The following is a 24,420-nucleotide window of genomic DNA, read 5'->3' as shown; positions in this document are numbered from 1 at the left end:
TCACTGCGCGTTGCATAGCGCAGCTTGCAACATCGACACCGCGTTACAATGGCGACAACGCGTTCCAGCAGACCCGCTCCGTGAATGGGTCTCTCTTTCTTTCGCTCTCATAGCGTGCAAAACCTCTTCACCTCGCAGAGCACACGCGTGCGAACGCGCCAGCTGTGGACGAAGACGACGACGGTCGAACGCAATCATATGGTTCGCATAAATGCAAGTTCTGCAAGCGTGGCTGTATAGCCTAGTGGTTACGACGCTCACCTTGGGACCAGGGGTCCCAAGGTGAGTTGCATCACGAGGTGCATCGCGACGGGTGCACAGTAACTGAAGCTGCGTTCAGTTGAAAGCGCACCGCTGATAAGCAGAGCCGAGCAAAAGGCTTCTCTGTTGCCTAGGCAACCAACGCGCGCCCGCCGTTGTTATTTTATGCTTTTTTCATTCGTTTGTTTTGCGTCTCAAGCTCCTCACCCATCAGCGGCCTCCCCTCATGACCGATGCTGGGGGCACTTTACCCGTGGGAATGCCGCTGAAAAGGGGCGGGGGAGATGTTTTGGTGTAGGTGACCTAAACCAGAGGGTCCTTTCTTCCCTTCGTCGCAGAAGCAGCCTTTTTCAGCAGTTTGTCTGTGTTTGAAGAATTTGGGTTTCTTGGAAAGAAATCTTGTGGTCGGCGTCTTCGGAATGTTCGGCGACGGTGCTGCATATTCGGGTGAGTGTTCTGACCTCTATTTCATGTTGTCTGATTCTCCATTTTAGATTTTTGGTTTCCCCGATGTACAACTCCAGACAGTCAGCACAGCTGATTTTAAAGACAACGCCTTGAGCTTTTTCTTTTGGTGGACGGTCTTTTAGTTTCGGAATTAGAATATTCAAAGTGTTCATCGGTTTGTGCGTGACTTTCACGCCTTCTTGTTTTAATATTCGGCTGAGAGCTTCGCTGGTACCTTTGACGTGTGGGATGGACGCTCGTTTCTGTGGTCGGGGGGAAGTCAAGGGTTGGAGTTCTAGTAGTTTGTTTTTGGTGGTTTTTCGAATGAATTCCGTTGTATAGCCATTCCTTTTGAGTTCGTTGAGAACCGTTCTCCTTTCTTTCTTTTGATCTGATTCCAATGTGCAATGTGTTTCGGCTCTCTTTAATAAAGTATTTACAACAGATGCTTTGTGGTTTGCCGGATGGTTGGATGCAAAGTGAAGGTAGCAGCCCGTGTGGGTTGGTTTTCGGTAGACTGCAAATTTTAGATTGCCGTCGGCCTGTGTAACTTGTACATCTAGGAATGGTAGCTATCCGTTTTGCTTGCACTCACACGTGAATTGTATATCAGGGTCTATGGAATTTAAATGACTCTGCAGGTTTTCGACTTGCGACTCCTTCACGATGCAGAAGCAATCATCCATGTACCTGAGGAAAACTTTTGGCTTTGGGGAAAAAGTACTCAGGCTCTCTCCTAGATATTCTCCATAGTTAGGTTATCAATGGTGACGGAAATTGAGGCCCCCATGGGAGTTCCTTTCCCCTGCTTGTAGTAGCTGCCTTGGAAGGTGAAGTAGGTATTTGACAGGCACAGCTCGAGAAGGCAAGAGATCTTGTCTACACACGAGGGGTTTCTCTCGTCGAGTGTATTGTCGCGTTCCAGGGCATCCCTTGTTGCAGATATAGCTAACTGAATGGGTACTCTGGAGAACAAAGAGATCACATTAAAAGAGATCAGGCATTCGAGACGTACATTTGATATGAGCTTGATGAAGTTCTTGGGGCTGAGCACATGGGATGCTGGTCCTTCCAGTGAGGGGAGATTTAATCTGGTGCAAGTGTGTGGATAGTGAACGCACACTTATATACAAGATAAGGGATTATATGTATACAAGGACAGCTAAAGCTTTGGATACCTTACAATGCAGGTTCGATAATTCAGACTTGGACGACTGCCCCAAGTTGAGCACAAAGAACAATGGTTTTGATACATCGCCAATGTTTCCTCAAAACCAAAAGCTGCAAAGCTTAGTCGATCCAGTAGTCTTCGACCACGCTCAAACCACAGAACAAGCGAAGCATCTGCATTGCAATAGCTGCATTTTTTATTTGTCCAGTGTGTTCTGTGCGTCCAGCAGTTTTGCTTACGTGTTAAATAGGGACACGGTCTTGGGCTACTTCTTTGGCTACTGTTACAAATTTTCCTTGCGCTGAATCATCAAGTGACTTCAAAGAGCGCCAACTTCACACCCTTGATGTTTGCCATGACAGAGGCAGTTATGAAGTGAGGGATGTACCAGACACCTGACTCTTGCAAATAAACCAATGATCATTCAACTATCGATGTGCAGTTGACCTCTTCAGTTGACAGGTTACAGAGATTTGGAGCATGCAGTGACTGTACTTTTGTCTACCTGTATTCACAGCATGGCAATGGTCAACAGACTGACCAGCTTGCATGCAAGCATATGTGTACGAAGTAATGTATTTGACAAGCCATTTTATCCCCCACTTGTAGAATAAAGCCAGTTACTTCCAGGTGAATCCTTTTTTTGATCTTCAGGCAATCTACACCAAGTCCAAAATATTGGTCGGCAACTGTGTTACGCATCCTTACATCATGCTCTCATACCAAATGCCAAGCTTTCGATTCTGCTTTGAGGAAATCATGGTCGGGCATGAACCGAAGCCGAGCACGGCATTACAGTAGATGTTACCTGCGCCACAACGCGCCCGCACTTCTGCAGCTCGTCCCGGGTGGCCGATGCGACGGAAGCGGCAATGGCTGGCGGGGGTGCCGTGCGGAGGCAGCCGCACGCCTGCAGCAGCTGGGCGTGTGCTCGCACCCCCTCGCAGCGCAGTCGCACGTACTCCGCCTGGAACTGCAGCGCGTGAGCTGGCGTCGTGGCCGCCTGCAGGACAGACCAGGCAGAAACATGGCAATCATAAAATTCAATTTATTCATTATTTAATCATTATGTCTCAGAATCACGATCTCGATATGAAACACACCGATTAATTTGGTCACCTGGGTTCATTTGACGTACGCCTAAATCTAAGTAGTACACGAGCGTTATTGCATTTCGCCACCATCAAAATGTGTCTTCCATAGCCAGGATTGAACCTGCAACCTCGAGTTCTGCAGTGCAATGCCGTAAACACTGGGCAACCGAGGCGGGTAGATTGCAATCAGACTTCTGGACGTTTCTGAGCACAACTAAGACATGAGAGATTTTTTCCAACATTTGCCCGACCCTCGTGCGCCTGCGTGAGTTTCAAGAGCAAAATCCGTGGACTTTTGCTTCTCGACAGTTGCCTTTGCCTAGGTACTACGGAGGAGGACGCACATTGCTCTGTTTGTCCCAAGCCAAGCTGCTATGCGCACTATGTGACAGCGGATAAATACTCCCTAAATACATTTGTTCCCCATTTGTGTTTCGTGGCACCACAGAAGAGCATTGTGCTTATTACTCCGAGGTCATCGGTTCGACTTGCATGTTTGATAGATCTTCTGTTTTTTTATTTGAAATATTGTTTCACCTCCGTTTGAACCTTAAGGCGCTATAATTCCGTTTTTAAATGTGTAGATGTCGCCAACCCTGGCACTGGCAGTAGTGTAGCTGGAAAAACAGTCAGAGTGCGTGCGCAACCAAAGCAGCAAAACTTATGTTACTTGTGCCTCAGTGGCAAAGGCCCATTACCGACAACAAAAAAACAGCTGTTTCACCATTGCAGACTGTATCGTCTGCTCTGATCCCGTTTGGATGGAAGTTCAAGCAGTGGATAACCACAGCAAAGACCATCGTCCTGAGTAGTAGTTAGGCAAAGGCAGATTCTCAGAAGCAATAGCCCCCAGCAAATGTCCCCAGATTTCTCTCTTGCAACTCACGCACGAGAGAAGGGTCCGGCAAACGCGAGAAAGAAGGTCTCATCTGCTATGACTTAGTGACATACTTCAGGCAAAAGGCGTGAAAATGACGACACACAGATGGAGATACGCAAAGCGCCTTGTGTGTATCAGTCTACCTGTGTGTTGACATCATCAATTTCGTACCTTTTACCTGAAAATGCAAAACGAGCATGCCCAAATTTACATCTAAGTGACATCCACACAACAGTTGTGATCGAAATGCCAATGATATAGAAATTTTGGCAAAAAGGAAGAAAGGAGAAAAAAACATGTTTATTGAGAAAAATAAACGCGAGTCGGCAGCTTCGTCATGCTTCATATCTGCGCTGATAGTTAGTCCAGGATCCCTACAGACTTGGCTGCCCACTGGGCCCACCAAACAGGTTCAGGCTGGACAGCACAGCCTCCCACTGTTTGGGGTGGGAATTGTTATGGGGGGACGGCGGCCGCATTTGGACATGCCCAGGTGAAGTGGTAAAGGGATGCATGCTCATGTGAGGGCATTTACAGGAGTACAGGTTGGGGTGAATGGCATCATATAAGCTTAAATGCAGGAAAGTATTGGTCTGTAGCTACAGCCATGCAACGACTGCTTCTCCGGTAAACAAACCTCAAGGAGAAAGAGAAAACATCACGCCAAGAGCATCTTGTCCTTGTGTTTCATAGTTTGCTGCCATCCCACATTTCAGGACTTTTAGCGATTCCTCCCATTCCTGCTTCCTTTTGCAAAATTCCTTTTTAAGTCTAGGCTTTTCCGAATATTCAATATTTTCTAATATTTGATCAAATACCATGCTATTAGATACTCGCATGATTTGAGGATTTCAAAACTATTCAAAATGAACAAACATAAGTACTTTTCTGTACATAACCCGCACACCCAATTACAACACTGTGGAAAGAAAAGAAAAATCTGTGTGCATAAGATACAGAAATAACTGCGTACAACACCCAAATGAATCTCCAAAAAAAACACATTGGTGGATGCACGAGTCGTCCCCATCATATCTTCAGCCAGCCAGCGGCTCAGTTCCCCTTCTGTTCGGCGACATTGACGGCGGGAAATTTTGCCCTAATGGCGTGTTCACAGCGAGAAACTTTATATAGTGCAAGGTGCCGCACGATAGTCAGCGACAAAATGGCTGCATTCAGATGGGATCTCTCGTTTGAGGAATAGCTAGCCGGAGGTTTACAACCGACAGCAGCTTCCGCGCCGATCCTCTCCACTCTCTTGCAGTCCCGCATTCTCATTGGCTTGCAACAAGCGATGCTTCTTTTGTGGCAATGAAAATCGGTCTCCGATTGATCGGTGGGATGAGGCCTTTTTCCTGTCATGCCACATCACCTACACAGATTTTTCGGTCGCCGATGTTCTCTCAGTGTGAACGGGGCATAAAGGTGGCCTCACGGCAGTGCAGGCTGCACTGCCGTGAAACCACACCTCAAGTTGAAATTTGCATATTTGCACAGCAGATAGAAGTGGTAAGAGTGGTAACACTGGGTTCACCGTAAGACAAAGATCAGTCCATACTTAGAAGTGCGTGCACGCTACCGTGAGAACAAACAGACAGACAAAAACAGATGGGTGGGATGGTGGACAGGCAACGAGTAAGGGCCAGACTTGCCGTACCTTGAGGGCCGAGATAGCCCGCACATAGTGGGTGAGGGCGTCCGTCAGCTGCGCTTGCCCCGTGCGCACCAGCAGGTTCTCCTCGGCTCGGCACAGCTCGGCCAGGCTCACCAGCCAGAAGTGCAGCTGCTCTGAGCTCACCTGTTGGATGAGGGGGAAGGCACACACAGAAACGCTGTTACATGCGTAGCACCCTTCCGGCTCCTAGCCACTGCAGTATGTGCAAGCGTGGGACATTAAAAGAAGAGTAAAATAACCTGATTGGTTATAAAACATGATCCCTGTGTTTGTTATTTTTCTTTTCTTGTAGGCTAGTGATGAGTATGAAAATATTGACAAGCAGAAGCAGTTGCAAGTTTTTCACATCTGGTGTAAACCTTGCTCTATATGACTAGCCGACAATTGATGCAGGGGGTTGCGAATATCAAAATTTTTCAGTATGTATCGACTCTTTAACTTCTAATACCAAATCAAATGTAGAATTACAATATGCCAGCACATCTATGAGTAGGTTTCATTGGAAGATCACAATTATGTTGCTAACACTAAAATATAATATATATATATATATATATATATATATATATATATATATACACACTACTAAAGTAAGCCATTACAGTAAAACCTTATTCATTTGACCCTCGTGAAATTGGAAAATTTAATGATTTTGCCACCTGAGCTCACCAACTTGCGCATTATTCATCATCATCATTACCATCATCAGCCTATATTTGATGATGATGATGATGAATAACGCACAAGCTGGTGAGCGCAGGCAGCAAAATTATTCAATTTTATTCAATATAAATTATTTAAATTATTCAAATTATTCCATGCATTCGTATACGGCATTAAATGCCCATTAACTTATTGGCATTTGGCTTTGTACCAGTTGTCATTCAGTGCATTTTCCGTCGAGTGACAAGCTCAGGAGCATGGGTTGCACTGCAAAAGTAATGACAAATGAATCAGGCGAAAGCATCCAACGAAGCCAAAGCAGCGGTGCACCATTCGTCATGACTATTGCTTAGAAGAAAACCCTGGCGACTTAATGTGTCGGCGACTTAGAATACCACCCCTGGTTCACCAGGGACCACATTTGCCTAACTACTTAGCACAGCGAAAACACGAAACAACCCCGAAAAGAGAAGAAAAATGGGGGGCCATAAAATGGGGAAAAGGGAGTTTCAACACGCAGGGTGGGGGTTCCCCAGGAGATAACGAAACTTTGCAAGACAGAGAACTTTGCCCTAAAAGGTGTGGCTTCATGGTGGAGCAGACCACACTGCTGTGAAACTGCAACTCAAAGTGAAATTTACGCTGCCATGAAGCCACACTTCAAGGTTAAATTCACATATAACCTGGGCACCCGATTTTACTGTTAAAATTTTTGAATTTTTGATGCGGGTTATACTCCCCAAGATATGTAAATATTAAAACATGTATAAATCGACAGTTCCGACTTCTGTGAGCAAATCGCATTGCATGGCTCATAGCCAAGAAAAGGGAAAGAGGAATTAGTTTACAGTCAAATCCTGATTTTTTCAACGGCTCGTTTATTCAAACATCAAACTCACGGCACCGCCAATTATCCGGCACTGCCACATTGAATGAATCATTGTATAACAGCCACTGAAGTCGCAGATGCTGTAAGGTGTGAGGCTTCATTTTTTAAAAATGGCGGCCGTGTAGACAGTGCCATTCAGGTAGTGCCCTGTGGTCACGAGATGGTTTTTCGATTTTCCGAGAGCCGTATGGCCGCATGCAAATATATTTGCGTTGACGCGGCTTGTTCGTTGACGCGGCAACGTTAAGTCGCGTTGACGCGACTTAACATTGGTCGCTGACATGCACCCGGGGAATCGGCACTGGTTAGGCCTAACAGCCATACAGAGGTGGGCGACAAACTGTCGCAGAAAGTTTGCCGCTCATCGGTGATCGGCCCTCAGATCACGCGTGAGAGGCTCAAGCGAGGACTGCAAAAACGGTGAGTGTGCCTACCAAATTCGTCTGTGGCCTTGCTGACTGGAACGGGTGATGCCCACGGGTAGACAGAAAGCATCAAGCTTCATTTGCACAACACAGCATAAACTGCCGGCGTTGCGCAGTTACTTTTATCTTCACAGCATTGCGATGACACACCAAAGGCGAACGCTCCTGTGACCTCAATCACCATGAAATTTCAAGTACGCTAAAAAAGCACAACAGTGAGCAAAACTTGCAATCAAATTTTCTACCCGACTGGAGTTGTTAAAGATGTTGAACTAAGATTTTTTTTTTCATCAAAATATCAGAACAAAAGCATTTTGAAAATAAACTAATTTCAGAGATGAACCAGTTCCTTTTTTTTTTTCTTTTTTGGCAAGTAAAGAACCTACTTCTTTTTAGATTTTCAGCATCTGGCACATGTGTAAAAATTTTATGCAAATCCCACAACTATTCAAACTATTTGCTTCGAAATTATCTGAGACTATGTAATTGTTATTCGCTTTGTCTTCACTTTGAAAGAAAGAAAAAAAAACTTATGCGTCTTAGGTAGATTTTGGCCAGTAGCAAACCAGACATGTAGAACTTTCAAAAAATGAGAGAGCTCCCTCGTACAGCTTGGTAATCTTTCACGAACAGGTTACCTGAATCTGCATGCACTTGTAGAGAGCTTTTATCTTAAGTGCAGGGGAACACAGCACTGACATATAGCACACGTTTGTCAGAGAAGCTCCTCGGGTATTCTTACTCTAGGCAAAAGTGTTTCATCACGGCATACACAATGACACCGCTAGGGCAGTAATCTGCCTCAAGCAAGTTGGCGACTGACCTTATTGGCAAGACTGGCAAAGAGCGGTGCAGCAGCCGCAAAGTGTCCGTAGCGGGTGGCTTGCCGTGCAATTTTGTAGACACTCCAGGCGTCCATGCCTGTCAAACCTTCCTCCAAGGAGATGGGCACAGAGCCCCGCTCCACACCTGCCTGCAGCACGAGTGTCCACAGCAACACCTGCACGAAGAAAACTTTCATGGAACAAAGCCCGTGCTAACCTCTTGCCTTTTGCCAAATTAACAGTGGGCAATCAATTCTTTCTGCAAGGTTGCCAGTATCCAAGCAAATTTCGCTAAGCAAGAACAGTATGAGAGGCATAACAAAGCACAGTGGAACCGCGATTATACGTCCCCCGGTTATGCGACGACACGCATTTTACAACGGATTGGTTTGGTCGCGGCAAAACCCCCATAAAAATAATGTATTAATAACCTCGATTATATGACGCAATTTTACGCCGACCCGCCTCGTACGACGCCTCTCTAGTACCGCCCGAGAAGGAAGGAAGAAAAAAAAAAAGCACTAACCGACGCAGGCTGGCACCTACGCACACTGCAGGCGGCTGATAACAGGGGCGCTATAACGTAAAATGATTCCAAACTGCGTCAAATTCACGTAACCACCGACGCAAGCATTGGGCAGTGACCTGCAGCGTTGTCTGAACTACCCAATCAAACACTCTCCTCGTTTATAGGAGGTCACCTTTGTTCGCTTTTTAAACCAATAAGGTTGTCTACACTCAGCAGTTTTTCTTATCTCATTGGCTGACAAGAGGCGAGGAGCCCGCTATAGTGAAGAAAGTTTCGATGGGGCCGAGCCAGCACAGTGAAAATAGATAACCGCATGAAGAGGGTGGGGTGCCAGCTTCTCCAATTGGTCCGCTTCGCCTTACTTGTTTTGCGGTGGCTGGTCGAAAATCGCGGCGGCAGGCAATGGAAGGATAAGAATGCCACTAAAACGGATCCTCAGCAAGGAAGAGTTGGCAGAGCGAGGTCGTATGCATGCCGAAAGGGCTCGATAACGTTTTACTGCCACGCAAAAAGGTTTATCATGCGCAAATAAATACATGCTCACCGGCAAGTGCGAGTAGCGAGGGCCTGAGCGATCGGCGGGCAGCCATCTTCTATTCCTTTCGGAACGGGGCAGTCTGTGGCTAGTCAGAAAAATTTTCAGTTTTGTTCGGCATATTAATGCATGTTTTTCGCATACACGTCACTTTCACGTGGTGAGTTATCGTAGTTTTGCGACGTCGCGTGACAAACAGGCTAAGTGGGCGTTGCCAGAAAACATTGGACCAATCGCAGAGGGCTAATGGTGAAAAAGCGTCGAATCAGGAATGATTGTTTTTCTTTTGTGCGGTTTAACCATGCATAATCAGTGTGTACACGTTATATCAGATGGGGAGCTATCGTGGTTTTTGTGACGTCGCGTGACAGACAGGTGAAGTTGGGAGTGGCCTGAAAATGTTTTGACCAATCGTGGAGGCTGATTGCAGAAATTGTAATCAAAACAGTTTGGAATCATTTTACGTTATAGCACCCCAGGTGTACAATACCGTATTTACCCGAATGTAACGTGACCGAGATTGTAACGCGATGGGAGACTTTCCAGTCACGCGAAATAAAGAAAATAAAACCGCTAATTTAACGCGAAGTGAACAGAAAAAGAAATGGTACCTTTATTTAAGGAATCGAAATTCAGAAACATTCTCTTCACTTATCATGGTCGTCTGAAGAGGAGACGGAGCTTTCCTTGAGCGATCTTCTCGAGTGACCACTTTCGTGAAATTTTGCGTAACCCGAAATTTCGCGTAAAGAGCACTGCTGCAAAAAAGTCTGCATGTGGATATTGAACGGGTGGTGTGTGTGGTTTCATTCGAGGCCGTCATCAAGAGCTGCATGGTGATGGGGAATGATGGGAACAGTAATATATGGTACGCAGATTACCAGCTTTTGGGAGGGTGCCCATTGGGCGAACTCATCAAATGACGAGGGCAGTGGAAGTGAAGAGGACAACCTAATAGAAGTGTTCGTAGTCCACCACTAGTGGTTGCCTTATTGTGCATAGCAGTCTGGGGGCAGTTTGAGGGCTCAGTGAATAGCCATAAGCCTGCCTCGTGTTAGGCCTGCACTCTGTAAAAAAAAGATTAAAGAAAAAAAAAAGAGTAGGCCCCAAAGGGTAAACACACTATAAAATGCTAACTTTAGCTAGCCTGCCCTTTATCCTCACCACGGTTTAAAAAAGGAAGGTGATCCGACGGCAGCGCGAGGCGTGGCCACTTAGTGTGACTCTACGCACGCCGTTGCCGGAAGGGGCAGCACCTATTCTGGGGGCCACTTTTTCGCTCGCTTTGCTGGCGCTTCTATGGACACAAACGGCAGAGGTGCTTTATTTCGATGCATATATGTCGTTCGCCTGCTTAAAACGACTCCATTTGGTTGGAGGAACGTCCATTTATATTTCTGCTGACATTCCGATTGACTCCGATGCGGCGAGCAGCGCCGTCTGCTCGAGCAGACGACGCGTCTCTCTCGTGTCGGAAATGACGGCATTTTGAGAGTAAGTGGCATGAAACCTTCTACATGCTCAGGATTTGGCGTCTGAATAACTAAAAATTGCATATCTTTGGGTATGGGTGTTTAAATGCTGACAGAGGTCGTAAATTATCCACTGTTATGCCGCTGCTCCAAGGCCTCCTGAACACGTGCTGCCCCTAGCGGCGGCGCTCACTTCCGGTCACACGAAGTGGCCGCTCTCTTGCCCCAGCGCGGGCGCGCCGTCGGAACACCTATCTTCTTACACCGTAATCCTCACCATCTTCAATATGGTGCAACCTGTAAGTAAAGTGTCTCCTTCCAATAGGTTCACAATGTTCGACCGTGCACTCAAACTTGGGCAGTCAACAGAATTTAAACCAACAGCCACTGTGACTGAGCAGTACTTCTCTACCTAAATCATGGCAGTCCTAACCCTGGCAAAACCTAAAGATCCGCGAGGCTTCAAAGATGCGAATGCTTACCAGAGCCTTGGGAGGGATCGCTGGCATGGCGCCCCTGTTGGCTGTGCTGAGAAGCTGTCGAATGCGAGGCTCGATGCGGCTCAGCACCCCACACCGCCGGCTTCCCAGGGCACACAGGCCTTCGCACACAGACAACATGGACGCCCCTGCAAACAATCAGGGATGCAATCAGAGCCGCATAAATACCACAGACCTGTGGTTTACAGCAGATGGCGGCACAGGTCGGCAAAGTTGGACACGCACTATTTGCTTCAACTTCTTCGATGCAATAAAGAATTCCTGCAAATCCCCCGTGCACTGCAGGAATCTGCCTATTTGGTGAGATGAAATGGCACAACACGATAAGCGACACTGAGTGATATTTAATTGCATCTTGCTCAGTGTATATCGTCACCGGACGCATCCCGTAATCACTCTTTGCTACTGCGGCACCACTGACTACAACATCTAAAATAACAAACTAAATTTGGAGATTTAACATAAACAGTACAGTGAATTGTGAGGGACACCACAGCGAAGGCGCATCCACATTAATTTTGGCCACCTGGGGTTCTCTTTTACATGCATATAAATATAATGGCAACTTCGGCTGGTCGTTTAGGACCGCTCTAGAGTGCTCTTGTGAGCAGTGCTGTTTTCAACTGGTTGAAAGAGAGTGCGCAGCTTGTGTATGGCTTGTTCGTTTTGATCGCTCTCCTCCAGCATCGAGCACTCTCAGGCGCTCCGAGCCCCATCATCGGAGCAGTCGTCGAGATTGAGAGCGTTTCCTGTCACTTGATCACAACACAACGTTGCCTTGGTTGGCAATGGTTGACCGCAAACTCGACGAATGCTTGTACCATTGGCACGTCCACCATTTCTACTACCGGTGCTGGTAGCTTTGGCAATGCAGAATTGGACGTTTGCAGTAATCGCGTGGTTTCGCATCCGCCATTTCCTCCTCCAAGAGCCCGTCACACGTTTGGCTTGCGCGCTTGTCCTCTGCCTCCGAGTTCAAGAAAGAGTGTGTCTGCCAGACTCTGATTCAAAGGATGGAGAGGACCAGTTAAAGGTACCATAAGTAAACCAGCACTTCTGCACTATGCCCCCACCAACATGCGGCCGCCATGGTTGGGAATTGAACCCATGACCTTGTGTTCAGCAGCACAAAATGCTTTAGTGACTGAGCCACCACACCAGGTAACCAGAGCATCTAAACCTTCAGCAGTCACAACAGAAGCTTTACTATAACTACGGCCTCCGAACCACAGCCAGTTTTGTCCTACTAAAACTGTAGAATTGGGGTACAGCTGATATGGTGGCGAATGAATGACAGCACAGGTGCATGGGCTTCATTTCTAGGCTTAAGCCTTCGATCTTCATTATCAGCTTGCAGAGTGCTAGCTGTACAGGTCCTCCCGCAGAGTCTATCAGGCAAGACGGATGAGATACGAAACTCCAAGGAGGTAGGCAAAGAATGCCCCGCTTCACAGGTACACTAAAGAGAAAAACGATTTGATCTTTATCAGTAAAGTGACCTTATAAAATACCAACAAAAGACACCCTTACTGCGAGAAGAGGTTTCACAAGACAGAAAAGAAGCTGCCTGGAAGTTCCCACATCATCCCCTCACCGTGACGTCCTAGATTTTCATGATTTTTGCTCAGGCCTAGTTAATTTTTGTTGGTAAAGCTGGACTACATTGTAGGGGTGTGTGAATAACGAACGTTCAAATAATTCAATTTGCAAATCGAATACCTACTATTCGATTGTTCAAATACTGAATGTGCCCTCTGACGTCTAATGAGCCCATCTCTGCACATGCTTTCACACTTTCCTGAATACCCGCTGCTTTTTGTTGCCATTCCCTCTGTCTGCGTCGCATTATCGTTTCGATCGGTCCTGTTAACATGGACCAACGTTGTACTGACAGAGGCGGCCCCAGCTGATGCTGCTGTTCTGAGAATTGCGGCATTCAGGCACTGTGTATGTGATGCATCAAGCCGAGGTTGGCGAGTGCATAAGGTGAAAGCGCTTGTACAAACGCAGTTCGGGACTGCGTGAGCCGTCAACTGGAGCAGCCCATCCTCGGCGCGACCAGAGCTCCTTTTTGTGCCGAAAACAAGTGAGGCGCTCGCTTGTGCGGCATCAAGCCCGAGGAGCTGCATGGCTCAGACGATATGTGACACTGCGTAAGTCTGTAAAAGTGAATATACTGAATATTCAAAAAATCTAATAGTAGATGCTTGCTTCGTGCACTGAATTATTCAAACGTTTACTATTCGATTCAGTTTGGTGATACAGTGTGGAATCTCGATGATACGATCACGGCTAATACGAATTTCCGGATGATACAAATTTTTCTGTGGTCCCGGCCGAGCCCCATTACTTTGCAACGTGCTATAGAACGGTTGTTACGAATCGATTTTCTACCCACGTCGGTTGATACGAATAAACACTGCCCCACCAACGGCCGCGAAAGAGTACAGCGCACAGTCATGCGCTTTCTCCCTTTCTCTTTTGGTGCAGAGGCGCGGACGCGGCGCCGGACAGCGCGGAGGCCGCGACTGGGCGCGAAGAGTTTGAAGTGGTGGCGCTTTTGTTGCTTTTGCCCACGCAGGCGTGAGGAAGCGCGGCCGCCGCAACGAGCGAAAGTTCGTGTGGTCTATCGCTTCAACGGAAACTGAGCGGCATCAGCACAGCGCATACAAAGGTCAGAGCCATGTAGAGATCGCTTTCAAGATACGGTACGCACGACAACACCGACAACTGGCACAGGCGCAAACTACAAGAACGCATTTGTTGGCAGAGTAGAAGCCGCCTCCCTCCCTCCCGCGCTGTCTTCCCACTTTGCTCCTTTCGCGTGGGAGATTGCGTCGCCAGTTACCCTTGCACCCGGTTGCAAGATACATATTTGGTGCCGCAGCACAGTGTCGCCCCCCTCCCCTCCCTCCTTCCCTCCCATACCTCCACGGCCTTTCGCGCGACGGAAGTCGCGTTTGCTCTCCGCTGTGCGTTCACTCTCCGTGAAGGCGCGCGCTTTCACTCGCACATACGGCGTGCGGCGACGATTTTATTGCCCTTGGACTCATGCTCCTCGTCTCACGCTCCTCCTCCGCATCGCCCTCGTTGATCGCCTCTCCCATCGTTGGGCGCACCTTGTTGAGAAGCGTGCTCGCTACCGCCCTTGTCAGAGAGATTTTCTCGCGGAAGCCGCATTATAACCGGTATTTCGTCGCACGCGGCTGCACTGTAAGCGGCATGCGTATATGTGGAGTTCTATGGGAAGGTAAACGGGAGTCGGAAAAGGCCGCGTTGTAGCCAGTTCTGCACTATAAACGGTTACGTTAAAAGTGGTCTATACTGTAAATGCTTTTTACGTGTGTGTGCCTGAGTGAGTTCACCTCTAACTCTTTAATTTAGCTAGTTTTAATTGTTTTTCGATGATACGAATTTCGGCTAATACGAATATTTTTCATGACCCCGTGAGATTCGTATCATCGAGATTCCACTGTATTTTCTGGTCCGGATAAGCTTTCAAATATTCGTGCAGTGGCGCTAAAAGAAAAAGGTTGAAAGGTTTAAAGACCTGGAGGAAGTGACGGATGTGAAACCAGACACGTGCACCAGTATGTCCCATGCAAAGTCCATGTGGTCTATCTACCACTTGCCACTGAATTGAATTGTAGAAAAACAAACACCGTTAACAATGATCTACGTTTTAGCGAAAAGCCGCGGGAGCATGAGCAGTTGCTAGTCATCATCATCATCATCAGCCTATATTTATGTCCACTGCAGGACGAAGGCCTCTCCCTGCGATCTCCAATTACCCCTGTCTTGGGCTAGAGTATTCCAACTTGCGCCTGCGAATTTCATAACTTCATCATCCCACCTGGTTTTCTGCTGTCCTCGACTGCACTTCCCTTCTCTTGGTATCCATTCTGTAACCCTAATGGTCCATTGGATATCCATCCTACGCATTACATGGCCTGCCCAGCTCTATTTCTTCCGCTTAGTAGCTGTGCCCTATTTGCATTTAGCTAAGCACTGCCAAGAATGTGGCTGCTGACTGGTCCTTGAGGACATAGAAATTCTTTCCAAGAGAAAGAAATTGTGAAATCATCAAGGCGTTTTATATCAGAAGACTCGGAGACAAGTGTGTTAGCCAGTCATCATCATAACTAACTGCCAGAGAATTTGCACACTTTCTAACCACCTGTTGCACAAATGATCAGCAATCACAGTGTTCATCACTTCATATTCTGAGGTTCAAAATTAACCACGTGGTCTATGTACATGGAGCTGCCCGCCAGTACTAGAGCTTGCGATGTTTGGTTTCAATAAATCAGTTCTGAGTGTTTGCTCATGCTTGTTCTTACGCTCGTGTCATGTTTGGCTGCGCAGGTTTTAGGAATGCAACCGTAACAACTTGCCTAGTTGTCCATACTTTTGTTCTGGCAATGCTAGATTTGCTAAGTGCACGTGCAAGGTATGTTCCCAGAATGTAATATGAATCGACAATGAAGTCGGTGATGTGAGCCGAGACTGACCTGACCAGAAGGAGAGGAAGGAACCCAGCACATCCACAAATTGGCTGCAGAGGTCTGGGTCCGCATCGCACAGCAGCACAATGCACCGCAGGCAACCCTGCGCAAAGAAGGCACTGTTGGTGGCGCAGTCCAACATCATCGCATCTGTCAGACCGCAATGATCACTGCAGAAAGCAATGTTCGTTCCTGTACCGTAATGTAATGTCCGCATAAGTTGAAGCATAGATTAACTCCTTACTTCGAAAAAAAAAAAAGAGGTCTGTGGCGTGCGATTTGACAGATGCATTCAAAAGCAGCAGTATGTAATTCAACCATTTGATAACCTGCGTCAGCAGAAGTTTCCATTTATAACCTCAATATTCCTTTGTGGTAGCCGTGGAATTTCATTACATCGATGTCGTGTATAAATACACTTCGTCATATTGAGGTACAAAATACAGGGTGTTCAAAAAAGTTAAATACTTTGCTATATTGAGAATTTTGATGTATTGAAGTTCGTTATATTAAGGTTCAACTATGTACATTCGGAACATGGTACTGTTATGATCGGCTTGGAACTGCACCTGTCAAATGTGGGAATCAAGCTCGAGCGCCTTTCCCATGACGAGATAATCCTCTTTCATCCCCGAGAGAGCCTCTGACCTCTACGGAGCAGACGAAAACGGCGAGCTACCAAGAAGGAGGACCCGAGGGAGAGGAGGTCGTCAACTTGACCGCCCGACAAAGTTCCGACACTTCCACAAGTTCCCCGCAGGAGTCATCGGCAGGTTATGATCTTCCTGGAATCTGTATCTCTCCAATGTGGGAAGCAAGCCCCAGCGCTTTTCCCGTGACGAGATAATCCCCTTCATCCCCGAGAGAGCGTCTCACCTCTACGGAGCAGACGAAAACGGCGAGCTACCAAAAAGGAGGACCCGAGGGAGAGGAGGTCGTCAACTTGACCACCGGAGAGAGGACTTCCCCGAAGGAAAGATCGGCCACCACGAGGGGATTTAAGGCCGTCCTGGCCCCCGTGTTAAGCAGAACCGCTCGAGACTCGGATAGAGTCAAAACCATGTACCAATGAAGTGAATACAATCTTTTCTATTTTTCATCATCACGATGCCCGCCTTCATCGTCGTCTCCAGATTCCTGCGGTGACGACCCACCTCACCCGGTCGAGATTATATCAGCTGGTTGGCAGCAATGGGATACTCCACCCTTCGTCCTGGCTTCAGCAAAATGGTGAGCGCTTGACTTTCTTTGAGAATTTGCCAGGTTTTAGCTTGTGTGTTTTCTAAAACGGCGAATTAGTTTCTGTACGTGCAGGCTCCTGTTGAAAGCTTCCTCACGTCACAGCAGAGTAAGAAAGTCCTCATTCGGGATTGACCATGGATTTGGGCAAACGGAAAAAGCCAGAGTTGTTACTACTTTGTGAAGAGCTGGGAATTGAGGTCGGGAAAAGTCAGAGAAAGCCACAGCCTTTTGAGGCGATTGAGAAGTGCGGGGCTCTTGAGGACGAAATTTCAGAAGCATGGGAAGAGATAGAGAAACGAGCTGAGAAAGCTGAACAAAACTCTGCAGAGGAGAGGGAAAGGCAAAGAGCTGAGAAAGCTGAACAAAAGGAAGCTGCAGAAGCAGAAAGAAAGGAACGAGAGAAACAGAGAGCTCACGAACTTAAGTTAAAAGAACTAGACGTGCAGCGGGATCTGGCCAGGCAATCAACAAATAACCTCTCAATAGATGAAAGACGTTCAGGTGAAGTAGGAGTGAAGATAAGGGATCTCATGCCATCGTACAAGGTGAACGATGACATGGGTTTGTTTCTAGTTACTTTTGAACGAACCTGCGAGAGAAACGGGTTGGCACTAGAGAGTTGGCCGCAACAGATTCTGACCATTCTTCCTGGCGAAGCAACCGAAATAATTTCAAGGCTAACGAAGGACGAGTCAGAGGACTATCGGAAAGTAAAAGCGGCGCTGCTAAGAAAATATCGGCTCTCAGCGGAGGCTTTCCGCCGCCGTTTTCGGGAGGCAGTTAGGACACCGGGCGAGTCTTTTCAAGATTTCAGTTATAAACTGAAAGTCAATTTAATCGAGTGGCTAAAAGGGGAAGACGCATTCGGTTGTCACGACAAGGTTGTTGAGCTAATCTGCAAGGAGCAGTTCTCTGGGTCCTTGAGCGAAGAGATGCGCCTGTGGATTCAAGATAGGTCGGGCGAAAAGGACTTAGAACGTGCTGCTGTACTGGCAGATGAATTCGCCGCACGTCGCGAAACCGAGAAAACACGCGTCAGGCCGTTGACGAAAATCAGCAAAGAGGAAAACAGGCGCCCCTTTCACAATGAGAAAGCTGGAGGTGGGACCAAAGACGGGCCGACCGATAATTTAGGCCATAATAACAGCGCAGCGAAAGATGAAAAGAAAACAACAAGAGCATTAGAGGCTACAAAACCGGTCGTCTGTTTCCGTTGCCAGGAGCCTGGACACCTTGCGATCGGCTGTCGGAAGCCTAGAATAGTTTTTTCTTTTGTGAATGGTGACGACGACAACTTGGCGCTCTTAGCACCCTACCTTCGCGACCTAGTAGTGAATGGAATTCCATGTAAGGTACTTAGGGACTCAGGTGCGACAATGGACATTGTCCACCCCGCGTACGTGAAACCTGAGGATTTCACCGGGGAATGTGCATGGATCCGGCAGGTAGTTGAGGAAAATAGTGTCTGCTTGCCCATAGCCAACGTGAATATTGAGGGGCCGTTCGGACTATTGAGGACTGAAGCCGCAGTATCACAAAATCTGTCCGAACATTATCCCTACTTGTTTTCAAATCGCTCGGAGATGCTGTTGAAGAAGAAGGGTCTGAGTTTTGGCGACCATACGGTCCAAGCTCTCACACGTTCCAAAGCTCGGGAGATCGCGGCAAAGATGAAACACGGCAGCGAAGCCAGAAATATGCCTCATGGCATAGATACTCAGGAAGCACAGCCCCTAGCTAGTGAAAGCAGTGAAAAAGGCGCTAGCGAGGAGGCATGCGGCTCAGTAGAAGTATCGCCGCAAGGGCTAGCTGAGGAATTAGAGACTAATTTCGTACTGCCACATTCAGAAGGCTTTTTAGACCTACTGAGAGTTGATAAAGAGGGACTCGCGGCAGAACAACAGAGTGATGTGTCCCTCGACAAACTGAAAGAACTGGAGAAAGAGGGGATAGCCAGAAGAAACATCACTTTTCGGCGTCGCGCTGGTCTTTTGTACCGACAGTACAAAGACACGAAGGGAGTACAGTATGATCAGCTCGTTGTTCCCTCAAGATACAGAGCTCCAATCCTCAACCTGTGCCATGGCAACGGCTGGGCGGGTCATTTAGGCATAAAGAAGACTAAAGACAGGTTACTGCGAGAATTTTATTGGCCGGGATGCTTCAAGGATGTAGAAAATTATGTCCAAACGTGCGAGGCTTGTCAGAAAGTGGGAAAGCCACACGAAAAGAGGAAAGCACCTATGAAGTTAGTTCCCGTAATCACTGAACCCTTCAAACGCTTAGTAGTTGATATTGTGGGACCCCTTTCCGTGACGAGTTCAGGGTACAAATACCTTTTGACAATGATTTGCCCCGCAACGAAGCTTCCGGAGGCCGTTCCCCTAAAAGAAATAAATTCAGTCGAGGTAGTTGAAGCCTTACTCTCAGTGTTCTCCCGATTAGGTTTCCCATCTGAATTACAGAGTGATCAGGGCAGCGTATTCACCAGCGCCCTTACTACCACCTTCCTAGAAAGGTGCGGCATTCGCATCATCCGCAGTTCAGTGCGGCATCCACAGAGCAACAGTGTAGAAGCATGGCACTCCGTTCTGAAAAGGGTACTGCGGGCATTGTGCTACGAGCAAAGAAAGGACTGGGAGGCATGCTTAGCGGCCACTATGTTTGCCTTGAGGTCGGTGCCGCATGAAGCCACAGGATTCAGCCGAGCTGAGCTCGTTTATGGGAGGTCGCTTCGATCTCCGCTTCAAATGGTGCGCGAGGCGTGGGAAGGGCGCGGAGATGACCCGACAGTTGTTGAGTATGTATTGGAACTCCTAGAGCGGTTGCAATCTTGTCAAGAGCTGGTGGAGGCAAACATGAAATCTGCCCAGATGAAAGCTAAAGTATACTATGATAGGAACGCTCGGAAGCGGACTTTCACTGTAGGAGATAAGGTGCTTTTGCTAACGGCGTCCAGAAAAAACAAGCTAGACGTCCTTTGGGAAGGACCTGCGGAGGTCATGGAGAAACTCTCAGACACAAACTACGCCATCAAATTACTGGGTAGACGTAAGGAGCTGAGGATATACCACACGAACCTAATGAAACCATATCGAGAGCGTGAAGCCATAGTTCATCTCGCACTAAATACGCCCGAAGAAGTGGAAACAGAATTTGCTTATCCGATGCCGCCAACGACACTTCCACTTTCTAAAGTATATGCGGACATAGGCGCAGACCCAAATTTAAATCCACGCCAGCGAAGCGAACTACGAGAGCTCGTGGGTAACTTTGAAGACTGTTTTTTAGATCGGCCAGGTAGAACTAGCTTGATGGAGCATGATATTAAGCTGGTATCGGACGTGCCCATTCAGTGCAGGCCCTACCGGGTTTCACCTAGGCAGAGGCAAATTTTGGAAACCGAGATCCAGAGGATGTTAGAGCTGGGGTTAATTGTTCCCTCTGAGAGTGAGTACGCGTCCCCGCTAATTCTGGTTGAGGCTCCGGGGAAAAGCCCCAGGCCTTGTATCGATTACCGAAGGCTAAACGCCATAACCAAAGATCAGAATTACCCCATTCCTAATCTGGAAGAGCGGGTGGAGACCATCAGCAGGGCTGAATATGTATCTACGCTAGACTTAACGAGGAGTTACTGGCAGGTACCACTGACAGAGCAAGCTAGCCATTATGCCGCCTTTACATCCCCTCCAGGCACCTTTCGGCCTCTTGTCCTCACTTTCGGATTGAAAAACGCTCCGTTTTGTTTCTCACGACTTATGGACTGGGTTCTGAAAGGAATGCAGGACTACGCGCTTCCATACTTGGATGACATCGCAGTCTTCTCTCCTACTTGGGAGGCCCATTTGCATCACCTTAAGAATGTGCTAGAGAGTTTGCGTGCGGCCGGTTTGACCCTGAAGGGCGAAAAGTGTCAACTAGGAAAAGCCGAAGTTAACTACTTAGGCCACAAGGTCGGACGTGGCTACAGACGTCCCCTTGAGATAAAAGTAGCCGCCATATCCGATTACCCTAGACCAGTGACGAAAACAGATGTCCGTTCCTTTTTGGGACTAACTGGCTATTATCAACATTACATCCGTAACTTTTCAGAAATCGCAAGTCCCCTCACGGACTGTTTACGGAAGAATGAACCAGTGAAAATTGTGTGGAACGAACAAAAAGACGAATCTTTTCTCAAGTTAAAGGCCACTTTAGCCAACAAACCCATCTTGAGAGCTCCTGTTTATGATCTTCCTTTCATTCTGCAGTGCGATGCTAGTGATCGAGGCATGGGTGCAGTGCTCAGTCAGAAAAGTGAAAACGGGGAGGAACACCCGGTAGTGTTCGTAAGTCGGAAGCTGACTGTCCGCGAACAGGCCTATAGTACTTCCGAGAAGGAGTGCGCTTGCTTGGTATGGGCAATACACAAGCTTCAATGTTATCTGGCAGGATCACGGTTCCTAGTGGAAACTGACCATTGTCCTTTGACGTGGCTTAGGATATGTCCCCGAGGAACGGCAGACTGCTACGCTGGAGCCTTAGTCTGCAAGAGCATAGCTTTGATGTCAGGTACAGGAAAGGACGCGACAATGCCAATGCGGATGGCCTCAGCCGTAGCTTCCCTGTGTGAAGCAAAATGTTGTAAAGGGCCCCTTTCGTTTTTTTTTTCTTTTCGCGGATGTGTTTTGTTCTTCAGTTTTCAACTCATGATTAACCCCATTATTGCTGTATTTCAATGCACTCTCGGTCTCTCAATAAATGTGGCTTTCCCGGGCAGGAGAAACAAAAAACGTTAGGTATTAGGTTAATTGAAAATGCACTTAAGTCTGGTTTTTTCCTTTTGTTAATTTTCGGGAAGCTCGAACGAGGGCTGCAGGTTTAATTCTGATAAGGTTTTGCGTGAAGAATGTGTGAACCTGGCAGTTCTCATGGTTAGTTGGGTGCTCTCCGTTTTTTGTGCCTTGGGCTTGGCGTGGTCTATTTCCAGAGGGTGTCACCCGGCCTGCCTTGGAACGAACGGCGAAACAAAGCAGAGGCACGGGGTCTACGGTCTCTTCGAGGTGCTTGGATGCTGCAACCCCTTCGAGACCTCCTGTGGCGGTGGACGGGCTGTCATGATCGGCTTGGAACTGCACCTGTCAAATGTGGGAATCAAGCTCGAGCGCCTTTCCCATGACGAGATAATCCTCTTTCATCCCCGAGAGAGCCTCTGACCTCTACGGAGCAGACGAAAACAGCGAGCTACCAAGAAGGAGGACCCGAGGGAGAGGAGGTCGTCAACTTGACCGCCCGACAAAGTTCCGACACTTCCACAAGTTCCCCGCAGGAGTCATCGGCAGGTTATGATCTTCCTGGAATCTGTATCTCTCCAATGTGGGAAGCAAGCCCCAGCGCTTTTCCCGTGACGAGATAATCCCCTTCATCCCCGAGAGAGCGTCTCACCTCTACGGAGCAGACGAAAACGGCGAGCTACCAAGAAGGAGGACCCGAGGGAGAGGAGGTCGTCAACTTGACCACCGGAGAGAGGACTTCCCCGAAGGAAAGATCGGCCACCACGAGGGGATTTAAGGCCGTCCTGGCCCCCGTGTTAATCAGAACCGCTCGAGACTCGGATAGAGTCAAAACCATGTACCAATGAAGTGAATACAATCTTTTCTATTTTTCATCATCACGATGCCCGCCTTCATCGTCGTCTCCTGATTCCTGCGGTGACGACCCACCTCACCCGGTCGAGATTATATCAGTACCAACACCGCAAGTGTGGTACCATGTTAGAGTTAGGTTAGGTTAGAGTGTATAACTGTCATCCTAATGAAAGAATCTGCAAAAAAGCTAAACACAAAAAGCTTGCTTTCATTTCGTCAGTTTGCTCATCCATCACCACAGACAAAAATTCATCAGAGCCCACCTCGCGACGGTTGTTGGCAGTAAAGAGATTAGCATTGAAGCAATACAGTGATATAATGTATTGCCACCATCGAAATGCCTTATGTATTAGGCATGTACAGTGGAATCTCGTTGATACGATCTTCAAGAGAACAGGAAAATAAAGCGTATCATCTGAAAATCGTATCATCCAAAGTATTATCCAACCGAATCGTATTATCGGCAAAATGAAAAAAAAAAAACGTATTACACGTAATTGTATCAACGAGGTTCCACTGTACTACGGTGGGACTCTTCTCTCAATTTTCCCAATGAACACAGCGTCACCAACCAATGCCGCCACAAACCCTCTGAAATGAACGGCGCACTGGTGCATGCGCTGAGAAACGCATCATGCAACAGCTGGGCACCTCTCATGCTTTGTTAATGCATTCGTCAGGTACTTCACACACTTTTCAAGGGTTAGGTACGTATATGTCTTTAAGTCAAACCTCGATATAACGAACCTCGATTTATCAAAATTCGCGATATTACGAACTATTTTTATTTCCCCATCTTAGTTCTATTGAATTAACGAAACCTCGATATAACGAAATTCTCGATATAACAAAGTTTGTTGCAGCAAGTACAACTTCATTATATCAAGGTTTGACTGTACCTACGTATGTTATATCTATGTTGGTATCTAACCATTTTTCCGCCCACCTGGGTCACTGGGCAGTTTGTGGTCGAATGGCTAGCCCAACAGGCTGGTGCGCCGAGGGAACAGGGTACGAAACCAACCATCGCATCAACTGGGGTCGCTGAGTATGTGGCAACGTGTACATACGTGTCGCTGAAGCTCTTTCACACCGACATGGGTCACTGTAGATGTGGGACTGGGTAGGTACCACGGTTGAAAGAGACTTGGAACACTGGGTATATGCCACTCAGTCTGTGCTGGTCTCGGATGAACCTCCTTGATGCCACCACTGGGTACGTGCCGGTAGGTGCGTGCTGAGTGGAATCAAACCAACGTCCCCAAGGTTCCTCAAGGACAGCAATTCGATGCATTAGCAGGCTGCGCCACAAATGCACTGGGAATGTGCCGTTTTCAATGAGCACATTTCACGCCAACGCTTCAGTGAGCTTCGCCATGAATGCACTGGGCATGTGCTGCTCTTCAATGAACCTCTCGGTAACTTGGGTCATTCAGTATTTGCCACCAGGTGTGCGCAAGCAAAAGGAACAATGCTCGGCATTCGCATGCACCACCACATCAGGCTTTTCGCCTCGGAAGCCACAAGTGGACTTTTCGGCAATGCTGCTAGATGGCGTACTGTGCCCAGAAACAAGCGCGAGAGAGGAGCCCGGTTGCCGCATGGCACACTTCTCGGTGTTCGCACGCACTGGCACGCAATGCATTTTGGAAGCCACACACAGGCTTCGTGTGGCTTTTCT

General features: G+C 47.7%; 1 protein-coding gene across 1 annotated transcript in view; it reads right to left on the bottom strand.

The window, feature by feature from the left end:
* LOC119453820 (integrator complex subunit 7-like) overlaps positions 1–24,420 on the bottom strand; it is an 84,876-nt gene that overhangs the window by 25,370 nt on the left and 35,086 nt on the right. Inside the window, exons 9-13 of the mRNA XM_037715861.2 lie at positions 15,877–15,973; positions 11,348–11,493; positions 8,329–8,505; positions 5,511–5,651; positions 2,688–2,882 (exon numbers count right to left, since the gene is read on the bottom strand). Coding sequence (XP_037571789.1) covers positions 2,688–2,882; positions 5,511–5,651; positions 8,329–8,505; positions 11,348–11,493; positions 15,877–15,973 — 756 coding nt within the window. The remainder of the gene's footprint in view (positions 1–2,687; positions 2,883–5,510; positions 5,652–8,328; positions 8,506–11,347; positions 11,494–15,876; positions 15,974–24,420) is intronic.

The sequence above is a fragment of the Dermacentor silvarum genome, chromosome 5, assembly GCF_013339745.2.
Source record: "Dermacentor silvarum isolate Dsil-2018 chromosome 5, BIME_Dsil_1.4, whole genome shotgun sequence".
Lineage (NCBI taxonomy): Eukaryota > Metazoa > Arthropoda > Arachnida > Ixodida > Ixodidae > Dermacentor > Dermacentor silvarum.
Note: the sequence above shows the minus strand (reverse complement) of the source record. Positions and strands in the feature narration are given on the sequence as shown.